Here is a 23,202-nt window from a genome sequence, read left to right as displayed (position 1 = left end):
ACATTACCGGCACTGCCCTCTCTTGGATTAAATCATACCTCTCTGACAGACGTCAGTTCATCTCCATCAATAACTGCAAATCCCCCACTGCTGCCCTCCCCCAAGGTGTCCCCCAAGGTTCAGTTCTTGGCCCCCTCCTCTTCATCCTTTACCTGTCCCCCCTCGGTCACTTAATCCGCCGTCATGGTCTCCAATTCCACTGCTTCGCCGATGACATCCAGCTTTTCATCTCCACCAAGTCCATCTCCACCGCCACCCACTCTATCCTGACAAACTGCATCACTGAAATAAAATCCTGGCTTCAAATCAACTTCCTCAAACTCAACTATGATAAATCTGAAATAATCATCATTGGCCCAAAAACGCTCACCAAATCCACCCATAACTTTGCCCTCAACATCGACGGTTTCCCAGTATCCACCTCCCCTCACATCCGGAATCTTGGCATCATCTTTGACCAAACCCTCTCCTTCGACAAATACACTAAACAGATCACAAAGACAGCCTTCTTTCACCTGAAAAACATCGCCCGTCTCCGTCCATCCCTCTCCTCCGTGGCTGCAGAAACCCTCATCCACGCCTTCATCACTTCCCGTCTGGACTACTGCAATAGCCTCCTTTATGGTTCACCCTCAACAATCACCAATAAACTCCAATACATTCAGAACTCCGCTGCCCGTCTACTCACCCATTCCCGGACCCGTGACCACATCACCCCCGTCCTTTACAAGCTTCACTGGCTCCCCATCTCCCAGAGAATCCAGTACAAAATCCTCCTCTTGACCTACAAAGCCCTCCATAACCTGGCCCCATCCTACCTGGCTGACCTCCTCTCCAGACACACTCCCACCCGCAACCTCCGCTCTGCTGGTACCAACCTCCTGACCCCCCCCCCCCCCCATCCGGACCAAATTGAGATCCTGGGGGGACAGGGCCTTCTCCATCGCTGCTCCCACCCTCTGGAACTCGCTACCTCACACCATCAGAGACTCCTCCTCACTCACCACATTCAAAACATCACTCAAGACCCACCTGTTCAACACTGCATTCAACATTTAACCCACAGCATCTAACCCCTGACTATCTCCTCTCCTTCTCCCTCCTTTGTGCTTTGAATATTTCCCTATTGATTCTTCTTTTTTTGAAATTGTTTTTATGTTTTGCTATGCATTATGTTTTGCACTCTGTCAAAGCGTCTTTGGGCTTCCTGAAAAGCGCTATATAAAATAAATGCATTATTATTATTATTATTTCAAGTCAATCAGATAAAAATTGAGGCTTTTAGAAAAATTTTTAAAAGTGGTTGACCTTTGGCCTATTTTGACCTTTTGGCCTACGCTGATCTCAAAAATTGTTGTTGGTTGAATTCAGTTAACTGATATGTAAATGCCATTCAAATTTCAAGTGAATCGGATGAAAATTGAGGATTTTGGAAATCTGCAATTGTAGTTGACCTTTGACCTATGGTGATCTCAAAAATAGTTGGTGGTTGAATTCAGTTTTCCGATATGTAAATCCTATTCAAATTTCAAGTCAATCGGATGAAAATTGAGGATTTTAGAATTTCGATAAAAAGTGGTTGACCTTTGGCCTATGTTGACCTTTTGACCTCAAAATATATAGGATTTTGTCGGACCACAAACGGTACCATTTGGTGAAATTTCGTGAAGATCTGTTTAAAATTGTGACCTGTAGGCAAGTATAAGTGAGCGGACAGACAAACAAACAAACAGACAATATGAAAAATCACTCATAGTGCGACACTTGGCAAAAGAGAACAAAGCAGAATTGCACTCAGTAGAGCATCCTTTTGACCTCTTAAATAATTGGTGGTTTAATTCAGTTAGCTGACATGAAAATCCAATTCAAATTTCAAGTCAATCAGATAAAAATTGAGGCTATTAGAAATTTTAAAAAAGTGGTTGACCTGTTGCCTATTTTGACCTTTTGGCCTATGCTGATCTCAAAAATTGTTGTTGGTTGAATTCAGTTAACTGATATGTAAATCCCATTCAAATTTCAAGTGAATCTGATGAAAATTGAGGATTTTGGAAATTCGAAAAAAGTGGTGGACCTTTGACCTATGTTGACCTTTTGGCCTAAGCTGATCTCAAAAAATAGTTGGTGGTTGAATTCAGTTTGCTGATATGTAAATCCCATTCAAATTTCAAGTGAATCGGATGAAAATTGAGGATTTTGGAAATTCGAAAAAAGTGGTGGACCTTTGACCTATGTTGACCTTTTGGCCTAAGCTGATCTCAAAAAATAGTTGGTGGTTGAATTCAGTTTGCCGCTATGTATATCCTATTCAAATTTCAAGTCAATCAGATGAAAATTGAGGATTTTAGAAATTCGAAAAAAGTGGTTGACCTTTGACCTATGTTGACCTTTTGGCCTAAGCTGATCTCAAAAAATAGTTGGTGGTTGAATTCAGTTAGCCGATATGTATATCCTATTCAAATTTCAAGTCAATGAGATGAAAATTGAGGATTTTAGAAATTTGAAAAAAGTGGTTGACCTTTGGCCTATGTTGACCTATTGACCCTTTGACCCCAAAAATATATAGGATTTTGTTGGACCACGAACTCTACCATTCGGTGAAGTTTAGTGAAGATCGGTTTAAAATTGTGACCTGTAGGCAAGTATAAGTGAGCGGACAGACAAACACACAAACAAACACACACACACACACACACACACACACACACACACACACACAAACACACACACAAACCGGAGTGATCAACATACTTGCAAAAAATAATAATAATAATTGGCCGAGTAACAAACAAGAAGACGTCATGCGGAGCACGATACTTGCAAAATCCGCCCCCCCCCCCACCCCCCCTAAAGTTTCCATTGATACAGCAAATTGCCCATTTCATGAAGATACAAATTTATGATATTGATCAAAGCTTGGGTCAATAGGATGAAAAGTGACGATTTTTTAGATGAAAAATGATGATTTTAGAAGTTTGACCTTGTGTTGACCTTTGACCTTTTGACCCCAAAAATAGTTGGTTTCTCAATTAATTGAGGCAATATGCAAATGCTGTTCAATTTTCAAGTCAATCGGATGAAAATTGACGGTTTTTCAGATGAAAAGTGATGATTTTGGAAGTTTGACCTTGAGTTGACTTTTGACCTCAAATAGTTCATTTCCCAATTTAGTGACTCGCTACACAAATGCTATTCAATTTTCAAGTCAATCGGATTTAAAATGGCGATTTTAGAAATTTGACCTCCAGATGACATTTTACCTCAAAATCAATAGGCTTCTCAATTGGGACGACCTATACAACTTGGTAAAGTTTCGTGACGATTGGTTTAGAATTGTGACCTGTAGGCCAGTGACAGACAGACAAACAAGAAGACATCATGCGGAACACGATACTTGCAAAATACGCCCCCCTCCCCACCCCAAGAAAAAAAAATTCCATTGATACAGCAAATTGTCCATTTCATCAAGATTAAAATTGACAATCGTGATCAAAGCTCGGATCAATAGGAAGAAAAGTGACGATTTTTCAGATGAAAAATGATGATTTTGGAAGGTTCACCTTGAGTTGACCTTTGACCTTTTGACCTCAAAAATAGTTAGCTTCCCTATTTAGTGACTCAATGTGCAAATGCTGTTCAATTTTCAAGTCAATCAGATGAAAATTGAGGATTTTTGAAACTTGGCCTATGTTGACCTTTTGGCCTATGTTTACCTCAAATACTTGGTGGTTGAATTCAGTGACCAGATATGCAAGTCCTCTTCAAATTTCAAATCAATTGGATGAAAATTGAGGATTTTAGAAATTTGGCCTATGTTGACCATTTGGCCGATGTTGACCTCAAAAATACTTGGTGGTTGAATTCAGTGACAAGATATGGAAGTCCTCTTCAAATTTGAAGTCAATTGGATGAAAATTGATGATTTTAGAAATTTAGCAAAGTTGGTGACCTTTGGCCTATGTTGACCTTTTGACCTATTGACCCCAAAACAATAGGCTTCTTGCTTTTGACCAACTCTACCATTTGGTGAAGATCGGTTGAAAATTGTGACCTGTAGGCCGGTGACAAACAAACAGACAGACAGACAAACAGACAGAACCACTAAGATTTCTTTCATACGCTGATCTACCCCTCATTTTTGGCCATATCACTCAATGGTGAAGAATCACTTTTAAAATTATACTATCTGGATCCGTATCCGGATCTTCACCAAAATCGAATCGGTTCTTCCTTGTCACACACAAAATGTCCAACAAGTTTCGTCCAAATCTGTCCACAACTTTTAGAGATATCCTGCTATGTATCGATTTTGGCCCTATATCCCAATGGTGAAGAATCACTTAGAAAATTAAATAATTCTCATATCCGAATCCATATTCAGATCTTCACCAAAATCGAATCGAAACGTCCTTGTCACACACCCAACTGGTCCACCAAGTTTTGTAAAATCCGTCCGCAACTTTTTGAGATATCCTGCTATGTATCGTTTTTGGCCCTATCTCCCAATGGTGAAGAATCACTTTTAAAAATTCTAGTAGCCGGATCCGGATCTTCACCAAAATCTAATCATTTCATCCTTGTCACATTCGCTACATCGCTGCCAAATTTCGTCCGAATCCGTCCACAACTTTTTGAAATATCTTGTTCACAAACGGACAGACAGACAGACAGGGGTGAAAACATAACGTCCATCCACCTTTGGAGGCGGAGGAACAATATCAAAGTGTACAAAACGATACAGGTATACTGAAAAGCCAATATGGAGTTGTTTTTTTTAACCATAACTTTTATTGTCGAAAGTTTTCCTAACGAACAAGAACGAAAAACAAACCAGATTACGTCGCTGAAGTACCAGATCGCGAGATCACAAAATGGCTGAATTGTTCATCCACAGAATCCATGTTCATAAAACCGAAAAACACGCTCAGGGAAGCTATGATCATGTGTCTATTAATTATGTACTGTTTGAACGCCGGTTGCATCCTATCTATTAATTACGTACTGTTTGAACGCCGGTTGCATCCTGTCTATTAATTACGTACTGTTTGAACGCCGGTTGCATCCTGTCTATTAATTACGTACTGTTTGAACGCCGGTTGCATCCTGTCTATTAATTACGTACTGTTTGAACGCCGGTTGCATCCTGTCTATTAATTACGTACTGTTTGAACGCCGGTTGCATCCTATCTATTAATTACGTACTGTTTGAACGCCGGTTGCATCCTATCTATTAATTAGGTACTGTTTGAACAACGGTTGCATCCTGTCAATTAATTACATACTGTTTGAACGCCGGTTGCATCCTGTCTATTAATTACGTACTGTTTGAACGCCGGTTGCATCCTGTCTATTAATTACGTACTGTTTGAACGCCGGTTGCATCCTGTCTATTAATTACGTACTGTTTGAACGCCGGTTGCATCCTGTCTATTAATTACGTACTGTTTGAACGCCGGTTGCATCCTGTCTATTAATTACGTACTGTTTGAACGCCGGTTGCATCCTATCTATTAATTACGTACTGTTTGAACGCCGGTTGCATCCTGTCTATTAATTAGGTACTGTTTGAACGCCGGTTGCATCCTGTCTATTAATTAGGTACTGTTTGAACAACAGTTGCATCCTGTCAATTAATTACGTATTGCTGGAATATACCTTTCGACCCTTTAGACTGCTGAGATCACTTAGACCTTTGAAGACCCTTTAAGTCCCACAAGACCCTTAAGACCACCAAGACCTTGAAAGACCACGAAGACTCAAAAGATCCAGAGGACCCAAAAGATCCAAACGATCACAACTTAGACCCAAAATACCTCAAAGATCCTTGAAGACCCAGTGGACTCACCTTGAAGACCCCAAAGATCCAAAAAACCCAAAGACTCCAATGGACCCAGAAGACCCAAAAGGACCAAAATACCCCAAAGACCCTGAATACCCTGAATACCCTGAAAAAATGAAGTTGGAATTAAGATAGTTTTTTGATGAAGTTGAATTTTTATTGGTTAGTTATATCCTTCGGTGACGAGCGAAGATCCAATGGTAGCGGAGCAAAGCGTTTGCCCAAACCGGCTGTTGCTTGTAGAGTGTTTGATTGAATTCGATACGAACTGTACCTGTGATGAAATTCCGCTCTGGCGTCATTGCCGTACATCTGATAAGACGTTGTTTTGGAAAAACCACGAGTTGGTACCGAGAACAGAGACCCTTGGGAGCCCTTAAAGTAAAGAGGGCGTGACAAATGAAACAGCTGTGCGGGGCGTAACCTTGTAGTGGGAGGGCGGAGCTAAGCCTGAGCTTGCGCGTCCTGTAATCATGGCGTGACCGGTCTCGGTTTCTCATCCATAGCCTTCCCGTGCCCCCTCCGCGCAGGTAAGCATTCTGTGCACGTTTACACCTTAACATCACATGCTGTAGCGTCGCGACCCGTGACCAGCGCACGGTGTAGAAGAATCGCTCGGGTAGGACACCCCTCGTGTTTATATGTGGTTTCTGTCCAACCGAACGGGACCAGGGCGGTGCCAACCAGGCAGAGATCTTCGTGGTAATGGCGGTGCCAACCAGGCAGAGATCTCCATGGTAATGGTGCCAACCAGGCAGAGATCTCCATGGTAATGGTGCCAACCAGGCAGAGATCTCCATGGTAATGGTGCCAACCAGGCAGAGATCTTCGTGGTAATGGTGCCAACCAGGCAGAGATCTCCATGGTAATGGTGCCAACCAGGCAGAGATCTCCATGGTAATGGTGCCAACCAGGCAGAGATATCCATGGTAATGGTGCCAACCAGGCAGAGATCTCCATGGTAATGGTGCCAACCAGGCAGAGATCTCCATGGTAATGGTGCCAACCAGGCAGAGATCTCCATGGTAATGATGCCAACCAGGCAGAGATCTTCGTGGTAATGGCGGTGCCAACCAGGCAGAGATCTTCGTGGTAATGGCGGTGCCAACCAGGCAAAGATCTCCATGGTGATGGTGCCAACCAGGCAGAGATCTCCATGGTAATGGTGCCAACCAGGCAGAGATCTCCATGGTAATGGTGCCAACCAGGCAGAGATCTCCATGGTAATGGTGCCAACCAGGCAGAGATCTCCATGGTAATGGTGCCAACCAGGCAGAGATCTCCATGGTAATGGTGCCAACCAGGCAGAGATCTTCGTGGTAATGGTGCCAACCAGGTAGAGATCTCCATGGGCATGGCGGTTGCACACTTGCACGTTCCATTGCTAATTATAGAAGCGCCACCCACTACTTGTTTGCGTGACCCCATTCATGCGAGACCCCTCAGTGTTTGGATGCACGTGTTCCACATGATGTTTGCTTAATTATTTACTTATTTATTTAATTAATATTAGGGTAGATGGCAGCCTTGTGTGTGCTGGACATTCTAAATTCTCTAATCCACATGGGAACGACAAAGCCACAGCTTGGTAATTGTACAATGGTGAACTACGACTACTACTACTACTACTACTACTACTACTACTACTACTATTAACTACTACTACTATTAACTACTACTACTATTAACTACTACTACTATTTACTACTACTACTATTAACTACTACTACTATTAACTACTACTACTATTTACTACTATTACTACTACTACTACTACTACTGCTACTGCTACTGTTACTACTACTATTTACGACTATTTACTACTACTACGACTACTCTACTACTACTATTAACTACTACTGCTACTATTACTACTACTACTACTATTTACTACTACTACTAGTACTACTATTAACTGCTAATATTAACTACTACTACTACTACTACTACTACTATTAGTACTATTAACTACTACTACTACTACTGCTATTAACTATTACTACTACTGCTACTATTAACTACTACTATTAACTACTACTACTACTACTACTACTACTACTACTACTATTAACTACTACTGATAATACTCTTAACTACTACTGCTACTATTAACTACTACTACTACTATTAACTACTACTGCTACGCCAGCTACTCCCATTACTTTTTTAACAGCTCAACCTGGAGAAGAAGATTTGGTCGAGAGGTGCACAAAGCGTGTATTTTGTCATTTTAACAAGAAGGGGAAGTGGAGGGGACGGTTACTGGAAGAGGAGGGGGAAAGGTATGGGGGGTTGGGGGAGGAGGGGCAAAGGGGGACGGTTACTGGAAGAGGAGGGGGAAAGGTATGGGGGGTTGGGGGAGGAGGGGCAAAGGGGGACGGTTACTGGAAGAGGAGGGGGAAAGGTATGGGGGGTTGGGGGAGGAGGGGCAAAGGGGGACGGTTACTGGAAGAGGAGGGGGAAAGGTATGGGGGGTTGGGGGAGGAGGGGCAAAGGGGGACGGTTACTGGAAGAGGAGGGGGAAAGGTATGGGGGGTTGGGGGAGGAGGGGCAAATGGGGACGGTTACTGGAAGAGGAGGGGGAAAGGTATGGGGGGTTGGGGGAGGAGGGGCAAAGGGGGACGGTTACTGGAAGAGGAGGGGGAAAGGTATGGGGGGTTGGGGGAGGAGGGGCAAATGGGGACGGTTACTGGAAGAGGAGGGGGAAAGGTATGGGGGGTTGGGGGAGGAGGGGCAAAGGGGGACGGTTACTGGAAGAGGAGGTATCGTGAGCGAGCAGGAAGAGTTTGAATTTGAATGAATAAAAAGCAGTTTAATAAAACAAAGCAGAGGGTACCAACCCGTGTGTGAGATGAGAACACCAGACCTTGTGCGTCAGCCTAATCACGTGAGATGGCAGAATGCTCCTTCCTGTAATGTTGAGTTCTTTCTCTTCGACGGGTTCCAGGAGAGACCTGATCCTTGGCGACCATCCCACAGGGGAGGGCAGTATTCCATTGAGCTGTTGTTGCATCTGATCTTTCAGGACATGGCAGGATACCGAGTCTCAAACTGCCTTTGCAGCCTCCTTTCGCTGTGGTCGAACCAGGGAAGCGATTGCTGTACTGTTTAAAAGACTCAAACTCTTCCAGTTTCTGATCATGGAAATCGATACGTGGGTTCATCATTTTTTTTTTCATTTAAACATTCTTTTGGAATGATGTTGAGACAAATTTTCCAGGATTAAAAGTCATGTTATCACATCAGCATTGATTCAATTTCAGATCAGCAGAAAGTGACGCAGCTGCTGTCTGTCTGTCTGTCTGTGGTATCGGATATGATATTACATAATGTGAACTAATCTGCAAAAAGGAAGAGCTGGTTTCTGGAGCTTTTTTTTTTTTTTTTTTTTTGTATACAGGATCGAGGCTCGTGAAAGAGCCAACATTTATCACACAAAAAAATCAAACAGACACACAAAACATATAATAAGAGTAGCAGTAGACAAGATGGGGAGAGAAGGGGAAGCACAAACGCAACATTTGAGAGCAGGGAGAAGTGTGGGAGGGAGAGGGCTTGGGGGGAGGAGGCGTGGGAAGGGGGGGGGGGGAGGAGGCATGGGAAGAGGCTGAAGTATAAAACACAAGGACACTGCAAGGACTTCCAGGAAAGAAGTTGGTATTTCTAAAAAGTGTATCTCGGGTGAAATTAGCGGGGGTAGAAAAGATCAAGGTTTTGGATGGGGGAAGATAAGAGATGGTGATGAACAGCTGTTTTAAAGACCTGGAGGGAGGAGTGGGATTGAAGAGAGTGAGGGAATTTGTTCCAATGGCGGGAGAAAGGAATGAAGGAGTGAAGGTGAGCACAGAGTCTTGATTTTGGAAGGTTAACCATAAGAGGGTTGCAGGCAAATCTTGTGCGACCTGTAGGAATATTTTGGGGACAGAGCCCAGAGAGAGCTGGGGGAGTAAGGCCGGAGAGGAGTCGGTAGAAGACAGAAAGACCACCAACCTGCCTGCGGTGAGTAAGTGAAGGGCCCTTTGAGTTAGCTTCATCGCAGGAGATTCCAATGATTCTGAAAGCTTTGGTTTCCACAACGTGAAGCCGAGCTCGGTGTGAGGCAGGAGCACTGGCCCAGAGGGGAGAACAGTATTGCATTGAGCTGCGGATGAAAGCCTTGTACGTGGTGAGGAGCTCAGGTGTGCCAAGGAAGGACTTCGCACGACGGAGGATGCCCAGTCGACGACTGGCTTTTAAGGCCAGATTGGAAATGTGGTTTTCCCATAAAGGATCATGGCAGATAGTGAGACCCAAAAGCTTGAGTGACACAACTTATTGGAGAGGATTGTTCAGAAAGTGGATGGGAGGGTTTTCCAGTCGGTCTTTTCAGAGAGACACAGTAAGAGTTTGAGATTTGTCAGGATTGAAAGACATGTTCCACTTGTTTGACCAGTCTGTGATTTTGTCCAGGTCTGCAGAGAGTGAGGAGGCTGCAGACTGCCGATCTGAGGGATGAGGAATGGAGCAGCAGAGAGAGAGTGGCGTCATCAGCAAAGAGGTAGAGAGGATGTTCAAGTGAGTCAGAGAGATCATTGATGAAGACCAGAAAAAGCACAGGGCCCAGAACACTGCCTTGGGGAACTCCAGCCTGAACAGGAAGGGGAGATGAGAGAAACCCATTCAGGGCCACACGTTGACTTCGACTAGAGAGGAAGTCCGCAAGCCATGCGTAGAGATTTCCATGGATATGATAGGAGGAGAGTTTGGTGAGCAGACCGGGTGCCAGACCGTATCGAAGGCACGTGATATGTCAAGGGAGACAGCTCTAATTTCCTGTTTCATATTGTGACGTGCTCCTCCCCGACCCCCTGGTCACGGTGTCCCTCCGAGCCCCGAGAGGAGCCATGGCAGAAAAATATGTTATTCTTTGTCAAAAATCAATAGGGAAACCACACCAATGGTTATCAACAAACAAATATTGTATTAAAAATCACACAAGAATAACGATACAACAATAATAGCAATCAAAAGTACAATCAACACATCTTATGATGGTACCATCAGCTAGTATAGGATAACTCACTGTGCTCCAAGTGAGTGAAAAAAAAACATTCCCCAATGTCTCTATAGCTCAAAGTTGATCCCCTCCAGTGATGATTAGAGCAATGTCGAATCGAAAACCCGAACCCCGTTCAGATGACGGGCCCGGTCACACCGCCAAAACAGCAGAAAGGCGTACACCGCCAAAGCGGCGCAAAGAGTCACGTGGTCCAAAACTGTGTAAAGCAAACTCAAGGCGAATGGGAAATCCAAAGGCGCCCTCCATGTCTGAACTTTCATGGCTCAGTCGGCGAACCGCAAATTTATCTTCCAAAAGCCACGATGCACACACACACACACACACATCAGATACGTCTGAAAGCAGTGGAAATGGCTGACGAAGCAAATACCTTGTTTGTCGAGCGAAGCGCACGAATCAAAATGGCCGACGGCTCGTTCCCGTGTCGCAACAACCCGGCGATGATTCTTCAGAATGCCAACGCCAAACCTGACACCCAGGTTGATCAGTCACAGCGATAACCCTTATCGCAGGAATTCCTATCCGCCGAAATTCAAAGTTCACTCATGACTCTTGCTCGACAACGTTCAATCCAGAACGCAAAGCAACCAGCTTCTTGTCCGACTTTTCGCTCCTTTTTTTTTCTCTCACATCCTCTTCCACTTCGTCTTCCGGTTCCCGATCCGGTTTCCTGTTTCATTTAACATTAACCTTTTTACCTTTTGACAATAATAATGGCTATTTCCCTCAAACAATAATAATAATAATACGTAGAACCAGAAATGTTTCAAGTGGATGAAAACCACAACACCGGAAGTGACGAATCCATAACACTTCCCCCCCCCCCCCCCCTCCTCCCTCCCCCCTCAAGAAAGAAAGTTTGAACATAGTGAAAACTTTGTAGGCAAAACTCTCCCAACAAACAAAAGTAAACTCACACCCAAATCATCAATTCCCGTGAGCAACAATAATCAATATTTCCCAAAAATAAAGCAACAAAACTTCAAACAACCTACAGAGATTTCCAAAGTTAATTCACTCTGGACAAAGCATCAGCAACGACATTGTCCCTGCCCTTTACATGCTCAATTTCCCAGTTGAACTCCTGCAAAGCCAAACTCCATCTCATCAACCTCTGATTTTTAGTTTTAGTTTCTTTTGAATGAAGGTTAAGGGGTTGTGATCAAAAATCCAAAGTCAAGCAAATCTGTAGCACTTTTTCCGGGAGGCCGAGCTGAGAGCCAGGTTCCCTGGTGGTTGGGTGGTGAGGCCTGGAAGTATTCACTACATGGACGCCTTTAGGAACGTGGAGTTCACGGTTAATCCGTGTAGGAAAGTTCACTACATGGACGCCTTTAGGAACGTGGAGTTCACGGTTAATCCGTGTAGGAAAGTTCACTACATGAACGCCTTTAGGAACGTGGCGTTCATGGTTAATCCGTGTCGGAATCTTGGCTCGGCTGCTCCGCAGCATTCAGTGCTTCGACTCTTCCTAACTTTCATAATAATCACGGTTGGACCGCTTGTCGCTGTAGTCACGTGAATTGCGGTCTCCTTCTCGGCCACTACCCTGGTAATCATCCCTTCGGGAGCTGCCGTAACTCTGGGAGCCTCCATAGTAATATCGACTGCGGCCACCACCAAAACTACTACTCCCACCCCGGGAGCCATAGCCACCCCTGAAACTACCTCCACGTTTTCCTCCTCTGTAGCCCCCTCGACGCCTATGGCCTGCCTTCTCTACTGTTATGGTCCGACCATCCAAATCCTTGCCATTCAAATCCTTTTCTGCATCTTTGGCATCCTTTGTGTTTTCAAATGTGACAAAGCCAAAGCCTCTTGACTTTTGCGTCTCCCTGTCTTTTATCAGCAGCACTTCCAAGAGTGATCCATATTTGCCGAAGACAGAATCCAGAACATCTTCCCTTGTGTTGAAGTGCAGTCCACCAACAAAGAGCTTGCCAACATTGCTTCCATCCCTGACTTGTGTGGGCTGACACTTAGTTTCAGGGTACTTCCTCTTCTCTTCAGGGCGCTTCCTACCCATAGCACGAGTCGCGGTACAGGATGGAAAGATACCCGGAATCTCCTGCTCTACCTTTGCGGTGTTATTTTAAGTGATTCTTCACCATCGAGTGATATGGCCAAAAACGAGGGGTAGATAATGGTATGAAAGACTTGACCTATGATTAATTAATTAAATGTCATTCTGTATTGTGATTTTCTGTTCTACTCTGAGATACAAAACGTAAACTGTTCACCTGGCAGAGATATGCTCTCTACTGAGTGCCGTTCTAGCATTTTCTTTATTTATAAGACATCCTACAAATGTAAACGAACTGGTTTTACTCTACGCGCAATGCACATCACATGCAGCGAATTCTTCTATTTAATGTTACCTCCCTGCATTTTCTATTTATTGTTATTAAATATATATATATACTACTATTTCTTCCTACTCCTTCCTACTCTTCCTTTCTACTTCTTCTCCTACTTCTGTACACCGCCCTTGAGCCTCGGTTTGCAAATCACTTTTGTTACGTGGTCCCCCCTGTGACTATCTGGTCTCGGTGACCCCCGGACCTTGAGAGGAACCCCGCCAGAAAGATATATGATATTGATACGCTTTCATAATGCAATCAATACTAATTAAACCCTCCAGTGGACCAACGAAGGAAACAATCCCCAATCACTAATGAAACCACACCCAGGATTCGGATCAATCAACAATGTATTCACCCCTGGGTAGAATCATCCACAACACAATACTTCAACGCTCAGTATGAATATTCCAACAATATCTCTAAGATGGCCATCTTATATATTTCCCCCTTGAACCCCACTCACGGCACCCTCAATGGTCAATGTCTCTCACAATGTCTCTGGGCCCCTCCCGACCCAGGTGAAGGTCGATTCGCGCCGGCGAATCGCGATCTCCAGTCAATGGCCGAACAAGGTCGACTAGGATGGCGGTATTCGCGCCGACCCTGCGCCCCCGTAGTTCGATCTCCGCATGCGGGCGGTTGAACGGACACCTTCCTGACATGCTTCAAACGTGCACGTCCCGTACCGGGAACAGCTGCTGCAGCGGACCCCTTCTCGGCAAGCCACCGAGGTCGGAACCCGTAATCGCGGCTTCTGGGCTATGAACGGCTTGCAAAGCGCGCGAGGCCCAAGGCGCCTCCCGTACGTGTCCTTGTAGACGTTGAGGCGAACGGTGCCGGACGCTTGGTTCCTCCCAGGAACCCACGGCAACCTGACACGTAACAGGTAATTACCTCGCGCAGGTAACTCCTCTCGCCAGACGGGCTTTTCAAACTCAGCGTTCCAAAGCAGGTAAAGATCGACTCGGCTCGCGTCAGAGCGGGGCGAAGAATAAGATGGCCGCTTTTCTCTCTCGACCTCCTCCTCCCTTTTTCTTCCGGTTCACGATCCCGTTTCCGGTCTCGTTGTCACCAGGAGCGCTTCAAACCATTTAACCACAACAACCTTTAATAGAATAAACATTAATAAGAAATGACCTGAATAGTAATTCACATAAAATCAGGAATTCGTAACACTCCCCCCCTTCAAGAAAGAAAGTTTGAACACCGCGAAAACTTTCTATGCAGGCAAACTTTGATAAACAAACAAGATAACTCACACCCCAAATCATCAGTTCCCCCGGGCACAATTATCACATCTCAAAAATAAAGCAACAAAATTTCACAAAACCCCCAGAGATTCCAAAGGTAATTCACTCTGGACCAAGCGTCAACAACTTCTAGTTTCTCTTGAATGCCGGTTAAGGGGTGGGGACCAAAACCCCAAAGTTAAACAACTCGATAGCACTTTTTCGGGAGGCCAAGCTGAGTATACACTACATGGACGCCTTTAGGAATGTGGAGTTCACGGTTAATCCGTGTAGGAAAGTTCACTACATGGACGCCTTTAGGAACGTGGAGTTCACGGTTAATCCGTGTAGGAAAGTTCACTACATGAACGCCTTTAGGAACGTGGCGTTCATGGTTAATCCGTGTCGGAATCTTGGCTCGGCTGCTCCGCAGCATTCAGTGCTTCGACTCTTCCTAACTTTCATAATAATCACGGTTGGACCGCTTGTCGCTGTAGTCACGTGAATTGCGGTCTCCTTCTCGGCCACTACCCCGGTAATCATCCCTTCGGGAGCTGCCGTAACTCTGGGAGCCTCCATAGTAATATCGACTGCGGCCACCACCAAAACTACTACTCCCACCCCGGGAGTCATAGCCACCCCTGAAACTACCTCCACGTTTTCCTCCTCTGTAGCCCCCTCGATGCCTATGGCCTGCCTTCTCTACTGTTATGGTCCGACCATCCAAATCCTTGCCATTCAAATCCTTTTCTGCATCTTTGGCGTCCTTTGTGTTTTCAAATGTGACAAAGCTAAATCCTCTTGACTTTTGCGTCTCCCTGTCTTTTATCAGCAGCACTTCCAAGAGTGATCCATATTTGCCGAAGACAGAATCCAGAACATCTTCCCTTGTGTTGAAGTGCAGTCCACCAACAAAGAGCTTGCCAACATTGCTTCCATCCCTGACTTGTGTGTGCTGACACTTAGTTTCAGGGTACTTCCTCTTCTCTTCAGGGCGCTTCCTACCCATAGCACGAGTCGCGGTACAGGATGGAAAGATACCCGGAATCTCCTGCTCTACCTTTGCGGTGTTATTTTCCATACTAGGCTTTTCAACAAACATCGGGTTACCAGAAACTTGACCACCGGACAAATCATTCCCGATAACAAAAGATACTCCCACTACAGGAAGAGTGGCTTGTAAACCTACGATGACCAGTCCTGACACCAAATCAGACTGCAAATGGATGACATGAAGTGGAGCTTTAACATAGCCATCAACCCCCTGTAAACGAACACTAACACCAGTTGCCGTCTTCTCTGACAATGGCAAAATGCCTTCAAGCATCAAAGATTGATGTGCTCCTGTGTCCCTCAATACCCTAACCGGTCTCTAGTTAGTCAAGTCTCCATCCAGTGACACAAAACCCTCTGAAATAAAAGGTTTGTAACCCTCTTGAACAAGGTCGTTCTGAGATGCCGGAACTTTGGCATGGGAACCTTCACAAGACTCTGTCATCCAAGGACGATTTCTCACATTTGCCAATGCATTCGGAGTTGTACTAGTCTGACTCCGCTCCTGATTTTTCCTTTCCAGGGCATAGCATTGGGACATCAAATGTCCAGGTTTCTTGCAAAAAGCGCAAGTAGGCCCGGAGGAAAAACTCGTGGTCTGCCTCGAGCCCCCCCGGAAGATATGTCTGTCTTGGAACTGTAGACTTCTGATCCCTAAGAGTTGCGGTGTCAGATCTGTCCTCATAGTCCTCTTTAGGCCGCCCCCATGAATCTTCGTTCTCCGCACCAGATGTACCATAACTCCCCGGGCGAACTCTAGGTGGGAAATTAGGTTTGTGGAACCCCATCCTGTGTGTCAAGGCATAGTCATCTGCCACGGTGGCTGCCTCATACAACTCTGCTACCTTCTTTTCCTCCAGATGTACTTTAATGTCCTCGTGAACTCACTGTTTGAATTCCTCCACCAAGATCAATTGTCGCAACAGTTTGAAGTCTTTCCATAGACTCCTTTAGAGAGTTCGAGAGTCTATGAGTCTTTCCCAACCGTTTTGGAATCACACCACCGATCAAACATGGTTTCCTTCATTCTGGCAAACTCCACATAGGTCTCACTCTCCCTCTTCCTGGCATTCCGGAATTTTTGCCGGTAAGCTTCAGGGACCAATTCATAGGCTTTGAGAATGGTTTTCTTCACTATCTCATAATCTGCACATTGGTCAATCGGTAAAGCCGAAAATATATCTTGAGCTTTACCCACCAGAACACTTTGCACTAACATAGTCCAGGACTCCACAGGCCATTTTAGCATTTGAGCCACTTTCTCAAAGTGTAAAAAAAACTTGGCTACCTCCTTTTCATTGAAGGGTGGAACCAGCCTCTCATGCCCACCAACATCCCAAGTGTTCTGACTAGTTGTCGAACTAGCCGGCATGGATGCTACCTCTCCCCGTTCTTCCATTATTTGCTGCTCCTTGAGTTTAAGTTCCCACTGACACTCCATATCACGTTCCTTTAACTCCCTTTCGGCTCTTCTTTCCTCTGCTCTTTCCTTTTCTCTTCTTTCTTCGAGTTCCCTTTCAACTCTCCTTTCCTCTGCTCTTCTTTCCTCGAGTTCTCTTGCAGCTCTCCTTCCCTCTGCTTTTTCTTCTGCTCTTCTCTCCTCGAGTTCTCGTTCCTGTCCTGCTCTTTCCTTTTCTGCCTTCCTTTCCTCTGCTTTTAACCTTTCCTGGCTCTGCAGTTGCATCTCCAGTTTCCGGAGCTCCACATTTTCTTTTTCTTTGGGTAACCAATCCAAGGCTACCTCTGTCCATGTGCCCTGTCCCACCAGAGATTCTACCACCAATGTCTGCATCTCTGCTTTCTTCATATGAGTTCGGACCTCCAAGTTAAAATGTTTGGCCAATCTCAAGAGTTCTGATCTTTTTAATGCTAGGAACTGTGCCTCATTAGGGGATGCCGCACACTTTCCTGCATCAAACACCATGGTGACTATCAGTTAACACCTATTAACCTTCACACAAAAAAATTTCAATTTTTTTTTTTTTGAAAAATTTGGGAATGTTAGAAAAAATTCCAAATTTGGGAATTTTGGGAATGTTAGGGAATTCTTTCCCGGACGAAATTTAGGGAATTTTATCCCGGACGAAGACCCAATTTCGAGCCCCCGTGTCAATTGGATGAGATTTCAATTGGATTTCTGGAAATTGGAATCAATTGGATTTCTGTTACGTGCTCCTCCCCGACCCCCTGGTCACGGTGTACCTCCGAACCCCAAGAGGAGCCACGGCAGAAAAATATGTTATTCTGTGTCAAAAATCGACAGGGAAACCACACCAATGGTTATCAACAAACAAATATTGTATTAAAAATCACACAAGAATAACAATACAACAATAATAGCAATCAAAAGTACAATCAACACATCTTATGATGGTACCATCAGCTAGTATAGGATAACTCACTGTGCTCCAAGTGAGTGAAAAAAAACATTCCGCAATGTCTCTATAGCTCAAAGTTGATCCCCTCCAGTGATCATTAGAGCGATGTCGAATCGAAAACCCGAACCCCGTTCAGATGACGGGCCCGGTCACACCGCCAAAACAGCAGAAAGGCGTATGCGGCCATATCGGCGCAAAGAGTCACGTGGTCCAAAGCTGCGTAAAGCAAACTCAAGGCGAATGGGAAATCCAAAGGCACCCTCCAGGTCTGAACTTTCACGGCTCAGTCGGCGAACCGCAAATTAATCTTCCAAAAGCCACGGTGCACACACACACACACACATCAGATACGTCTAAAAGCGGTGGAAATGGCTGACGAAGCAAATACCTTGCTTGATGCGCGAAGCGCACGAATCAAAATGGCCGACGGCTCATTCCCGAGTTGCAACGACCGGCGATGATTCTTCAGAATCCCAACGCCAAACCTGACACCCAGGTTGATCAGTCACAGCGATAACCCCTATCGCAGGAAATCCTATCCAGGAAATTCAAAGTTCACTCGTGACTCTTGCTCGACAACATTCAATCCAGAACGCAAAGCAACCAGCTTATTGTCCGTCTTTTCGCTCCTTTTTTTTTCTCTCACCTCCTCTTCCACTTCGTCTTCCGGTTCCCGATCCGGTTTCCTGTTTCATTTAACATTAACCTTTTTTCCTTTTGACAATAATAATGGCTATTTCCCTCAATCAATAATAATAATAATAATAATACATAGATCCAGAAATGTTTCAAGTGGATGAAAACCACAACACCGGAAGTGACGAATCCATAACAGTATTGAGGACCTCCATCCATTGTTGAGACAGCAGAAGCAGCATGTTCAGAGTAGAGTGACCTGTCTGAAACCAAATTGATGGTCAGAGATCAAGCCATTGGAGAAGAGGAAATATTTGATATCCAAAGCACTGATGGATTCCATGACTTTGCTGATAATTGGGAGAAGGCTGATTGGTCTGTAGTTGCAAGGATCTGTTTTTGCACCTTTTTTGTGTAAAGCGGTGATATTGGCTGACTTCCAAGCTGATGGCAGATGACCTTGAGCAAAAGAGAGGGTGAAGAGAACAGAGAGAGGGAGTGAAAGAACGGAAGAACAGGATTTTAGGACCCGTGGGCTGATGCCGTCAGGTCCAGTTGCAGAATCCGAGTCGAGGGTTGACAGAAACTTTTCCACCTTCTCCACCTTCTCCACCTGCAAATTGCAGTCCTTCCCAACAGGTCTGTGTGAGCAGCCATATTGTGTGGTGTTGAGATTTCTCCCTAACAATAACCAGAGCGATTATATCAGCTTTGACAACAGCATGGTCAGGAGAGCCAGGAGACACACAGGAGGAACAGAGATTGTACAGAAAGTTATCCATAACCAGGTACTGGAGGGAGAACGCACCAGGTGCAGGTTGCTCAGTTTGCAGATTGGATCGGTCGTCGCAGAAAACCTTTGTGGCTCTGGTGTCATTTTAACTAGTGGTGTATAGAGGGTTGTTGTTGTTGTTCGGTGGATGGTACACCACTCAGACAAACAATATGTGCCCACCTTCTTTTGGGGTTGGCCAGGGAATGTTTCTGGCCCAAATCGTTCACAAATGGGCTGTCCATGCCTGACGACATGGAGTTCAGCGCTTGCCTGAGGAACAGCACACACCTTGATATTTCACCCAGTTATGTAAAACACCAAGGGGACAGTTTATAGCTTGTTCGAGATTTGAACGCAGACTGGACTAGTCAGAGGTAACAACCACTCATGAGTTCACATGTTGACATGTCATTGTTTTTAAAGGTGTGACGTTCAGCAGATGGTCACTCGTTGAAATGGGATCTGCTGGAGACACGTTGCAAGAACGTCGTCGGGTACATGTTGAGGGGACATCCTTCAGAAGTGACCGTTCAGATGACACCAAAGAGAGGACAAGTCAGCAGGTAAGGTAGCACGGTTTAACACTGGTTTTCATTGTACAATCGTTTTATTTGCCAAACAAACTGTTGTCCAAACCATCGTGCCCCAGCACGGGACTCTGTGTCCTTTGGCAGTGACCACATTGGTCTTTTACAGTTTTATGAGACCTGTAGAATACTTTTTAGGTACCTGAAGGGTTCCAATGTACTTTACTCTCCTGCCTCATTGACCATGGAGCCACCCCATCATGTACGAGTAGTATACTAGTAGTTGTCCTTTTTGAAAAAAAAAGAAAATGGGGGAATGTTGTAATCGGCTCCATCTATCTGTCTACGTCTATCTCTCTACGTCTATCTCTCTATGTCTATCTGTCTACGTCTGTCTGTCTCCGTCTGTCTGTCTCCATCTGTCTGTCTCCGTCTGTCTGTCTCTGTCTGTCTGTCTCCGTCTGTCTGTCTCCGTCTGTCTGTCTCCGTCTGTCTGTCTCCGTTTGTCTGTCTCCGTTTGTTTGTCTCTGTTTCTTTCTGTCTGTTTGTCTCTGTCTGTTTGTCTCTGTCTTTTTGTCTCCGTCTGTTTGTCCCCGTCTGTTTGTCTCCATCTGTTTGTCTCCGTGTGTTTGTCTCCATCTGTCTGTCTCTGTTTTCATTTGTCTGTCTAGTTGTCTCCATCTGTCTTTCTCTGTTTGTTTCCATCTGTCTCTCTGTCTGTCTCTGTTTGTCTCTGTCTGTCTCTCTGTCTGTCTTCGTCTGTCTGTCTGTCTCTGTTTGTCTCCATCTGTCCGTCTGTCTTCATCTGTCTGTCTCTGTCTGTCTCTGTCTGTCTCTGTTTGTCTCTGTTTGTTTCCTTCTGTCTGTCTCTGTCCGTCCATCCGTCCGTCACAATATCTTCTCCTAAAAGGTTGTGCAGAAATTCACCAAACATGGTAGTTATGATCAACACATGGAAACAAGATGCATGGGCAGTATCGTTTTTGGCACCACCCCCTTGGTGGGGTCAAAAGGTCAAATAATGAAAAATACAACTACGGGCACATTTTAAAACATTTTTAAATGAAACTTTGTATATGCAATTAACATTGGGCATGCATGAAATATGTAACGATTTTTGGGATTTTTACGCATATGCAATTATTTAGTAACATTGACTGCCTTTCCTCGATAATGTACAGCAAATTGTTTTATCTCAAAGTCACACAGCACACTGCTCTTGTAGAATTCCTAATCCCTATGACTAGAACTCCAACAAAGAAACTCCAAACTTGGTACTCACGCAGGGTTTTATTAAAACTTTAGAGGGTGGGGCATAAACGAACTAATTCAAGATAATTACTATACTAAGAAACGACCTGAACTTTAACAAAGCCTCGTTCTGCCGGTCGTGGCATGGCACCACCGTCTTCTTCTGTGCGCAGATCTTCTCCTCCGTGGTCAGCGCCGCCTTTCCCTTGAAGTCCCTTTTCTTATATCATAAATGCTTAGTTCCTTATATGAGCATGGAATTCAGGACTCCGCACAGACTCTCCGGCTCAGACAGTGAGACACTCTGGTTTCTATCTTGGAGAATTCCAAGAGCCTTTTTAGACAGTTGTTATCTGTTAAAATGATAAAGCACCTTTATCTGTTCACTGTAGGTCACTCCCTCTTGGCCTATCTGGAACAGGCTTGCACTTAGGTTTCAGTTTTCCCACAGAGTTACACAGGAAAACACATTTTGGAAAAGAAGTATATGAGAACAAATATATGAGAACATATATCCTGGTGTTCTCCCACAATCCCTCATTTTTTATTTTGTTGTTTATATTAATCATTAATCTAAACATCAACCTATTTAATATTCGAACCATAAATTTGGTAATCCAATTTTCCCATACATAAGGCATACACCGTCATTCTGGAAGAATATGATCACAAAACATTTCTCTTTTCATATTGATAATACAATTCACTTCATTTGCATAAAACATACAACACTTCACCTTTACCAAAACACAATAATTTCAGTTCACCATTAAAATAATAAAACATCTGCAACATTTGGCAATACGTTTTGCTTCGACACAAATGTTGACTTTTTATTGAAAAAAGGGGCTGATCACTCGTGTTTGAAATTCAAGTATGAAACATTTTCTTCTGATATCTTCGTGGCACCTACACTATTTTGCATAGGATTTTCTGCTGTTGTGATAGCTGGGCAGAGTCACAAACTGACCCTGCTCTGCATGTAACATTCTTGCCACTCTTGCTGTGAGCCATAGTAGATTTGAACAAGGCCTTCGTCCAGTTGCAGTCGACTTGCATCCTCACTCATCATGAGTATGGAGCAAGTGTTGATGTGATGTTGATTGGCCGGCAAGATGTGGAACAGGGATGCCGGATGCATCCGCAATGATGATGTTGGGACCATGGTACTAAAGTTGTCCATGGTCCATACCTGGAGCACCCAGCAGAATCGTGCACAGCTGTTATGAAGGAAAAAGCACAGCCGTTCGCTTGCAGCTCCATGCTGGCTCCCCGGAAGTTGGTGAAGTAATAACACACGTCACCGCATCCCGTGGAAGTTGCAGGTAAAATGTCGTCGTCCTGCAATTGCTGACGTGATGAATGTTCGAGGCATTCAAACAAAAGTAGGTGATCGCCCTCCTTTCATATGTTGCAGTGTGATCCAGGCCAATGGTCACATAAATCTCCCTTGGTGAAGGTAAACATCCATCTCCAATCTTACAAAGGAGTATGTCTTCACCATTCTTTGAGAAGGAGGGTGTATGCCAAGATTAACTTCATTTTAGCCACAAATTTTCTTTTTCGAACTTTTTTCCAGATGTCGTTATCACTCCATTTGAGATGTGACCTGGTCTTTCCTTTACTCAGCCACATTTATATCTGCTCGCCACACAGATTGTACACAGTAGTGATGGCAATGTACAAAAGAGCGCGCACAGCTGTAAGGACGAAGGACGGGAACAGTGGTGAGTTTGAGGTGAAGGTGGGAGTGCATCAGGGGTCGGTACTAAGTCCATTACTATTTGTAGCTGTGATGGAGGTGCTGGCTCAGAACGTAAAGGAGGGTTTACCGTGGGAGTTGTTGTATGCAGATGATCTGGTGTTGATTGCGGAAAGTATGGATGGACTGAAGGAAAAGATGAACACGTGGAAGGAATGTATGGAGACAAAAGGTCTGAAGGTGAATATCGGAAAGACGAAGGTGATGGCAAGTGGTAAAGCATGTGGTGAGGTGGAAAGAACTGGGAAGTGGCCCTGTGCTGTGTGTAGGAAGGGTGTCGGAGTGAACTCCATTCAATGTACAATGTGCGCTGAGTGGGTTCATCAAAAA

The 23,202-nt window shown here is 44.6% G+C and overlaps 1 protein-coding gene across 7 annotated transcripts in view; it reads left to right on the top strand.

Annotated features, from left to right (window-relative positions):
• The first annotated feature begins 6,249 nt into the window (after positions 1-6,249).
• TMEM117 (transmembrane protein 117) overlaps positions 6,250-23,202 on the top strand; it is a 159,353-nt gene continuing 142,400 nt past the window's right edge. Inside the window, exons 1-3 of one of the 7 annotated variants that reach the window (XM_078782876.1) lie at positions 6,274-6,380; positions 8,865-8,993; positions 19,772-19,895. In XM_078782876.1, the coding sequence (XP_078639002.1) occupies positions 8,980-8,993; positions 19,772-19,895 (138 nt within the window). In that variant the 5' untranslated portion in view covers positions 6,274-6,380; positions 8,865-8,979. Of the gene's footprint in view, positions 6,459-8,864; positions 8,994-19,755; positions 19,896-22,783; positions 22,838-23,202 lie in introns of those variants that run through there. The other 6 variants (XM_068124019.2, XM_078782878.1, XM_078782877.1 and 3 more) reach the window with 6 other exon arrangements.

This window comes from Myxine glutinosa, chromosome 8 (assembly GCF_964187855.1).
Source record: "Myxine glutinosa chromosome 8, kmMyxGlut1.1, whole genome shotgun sequence".
In the NCBI taxonomy this organism is placed as follows: domain Eukaryota; kingdom Metazoa; phylum Chordata; class Myxini; order Myxiniformes; family Myxinidae; genus Myxine; species Myxine glutinosa.
This window is presented reverse-complemented; position numbering and strand designations above follow the sequence as displayed.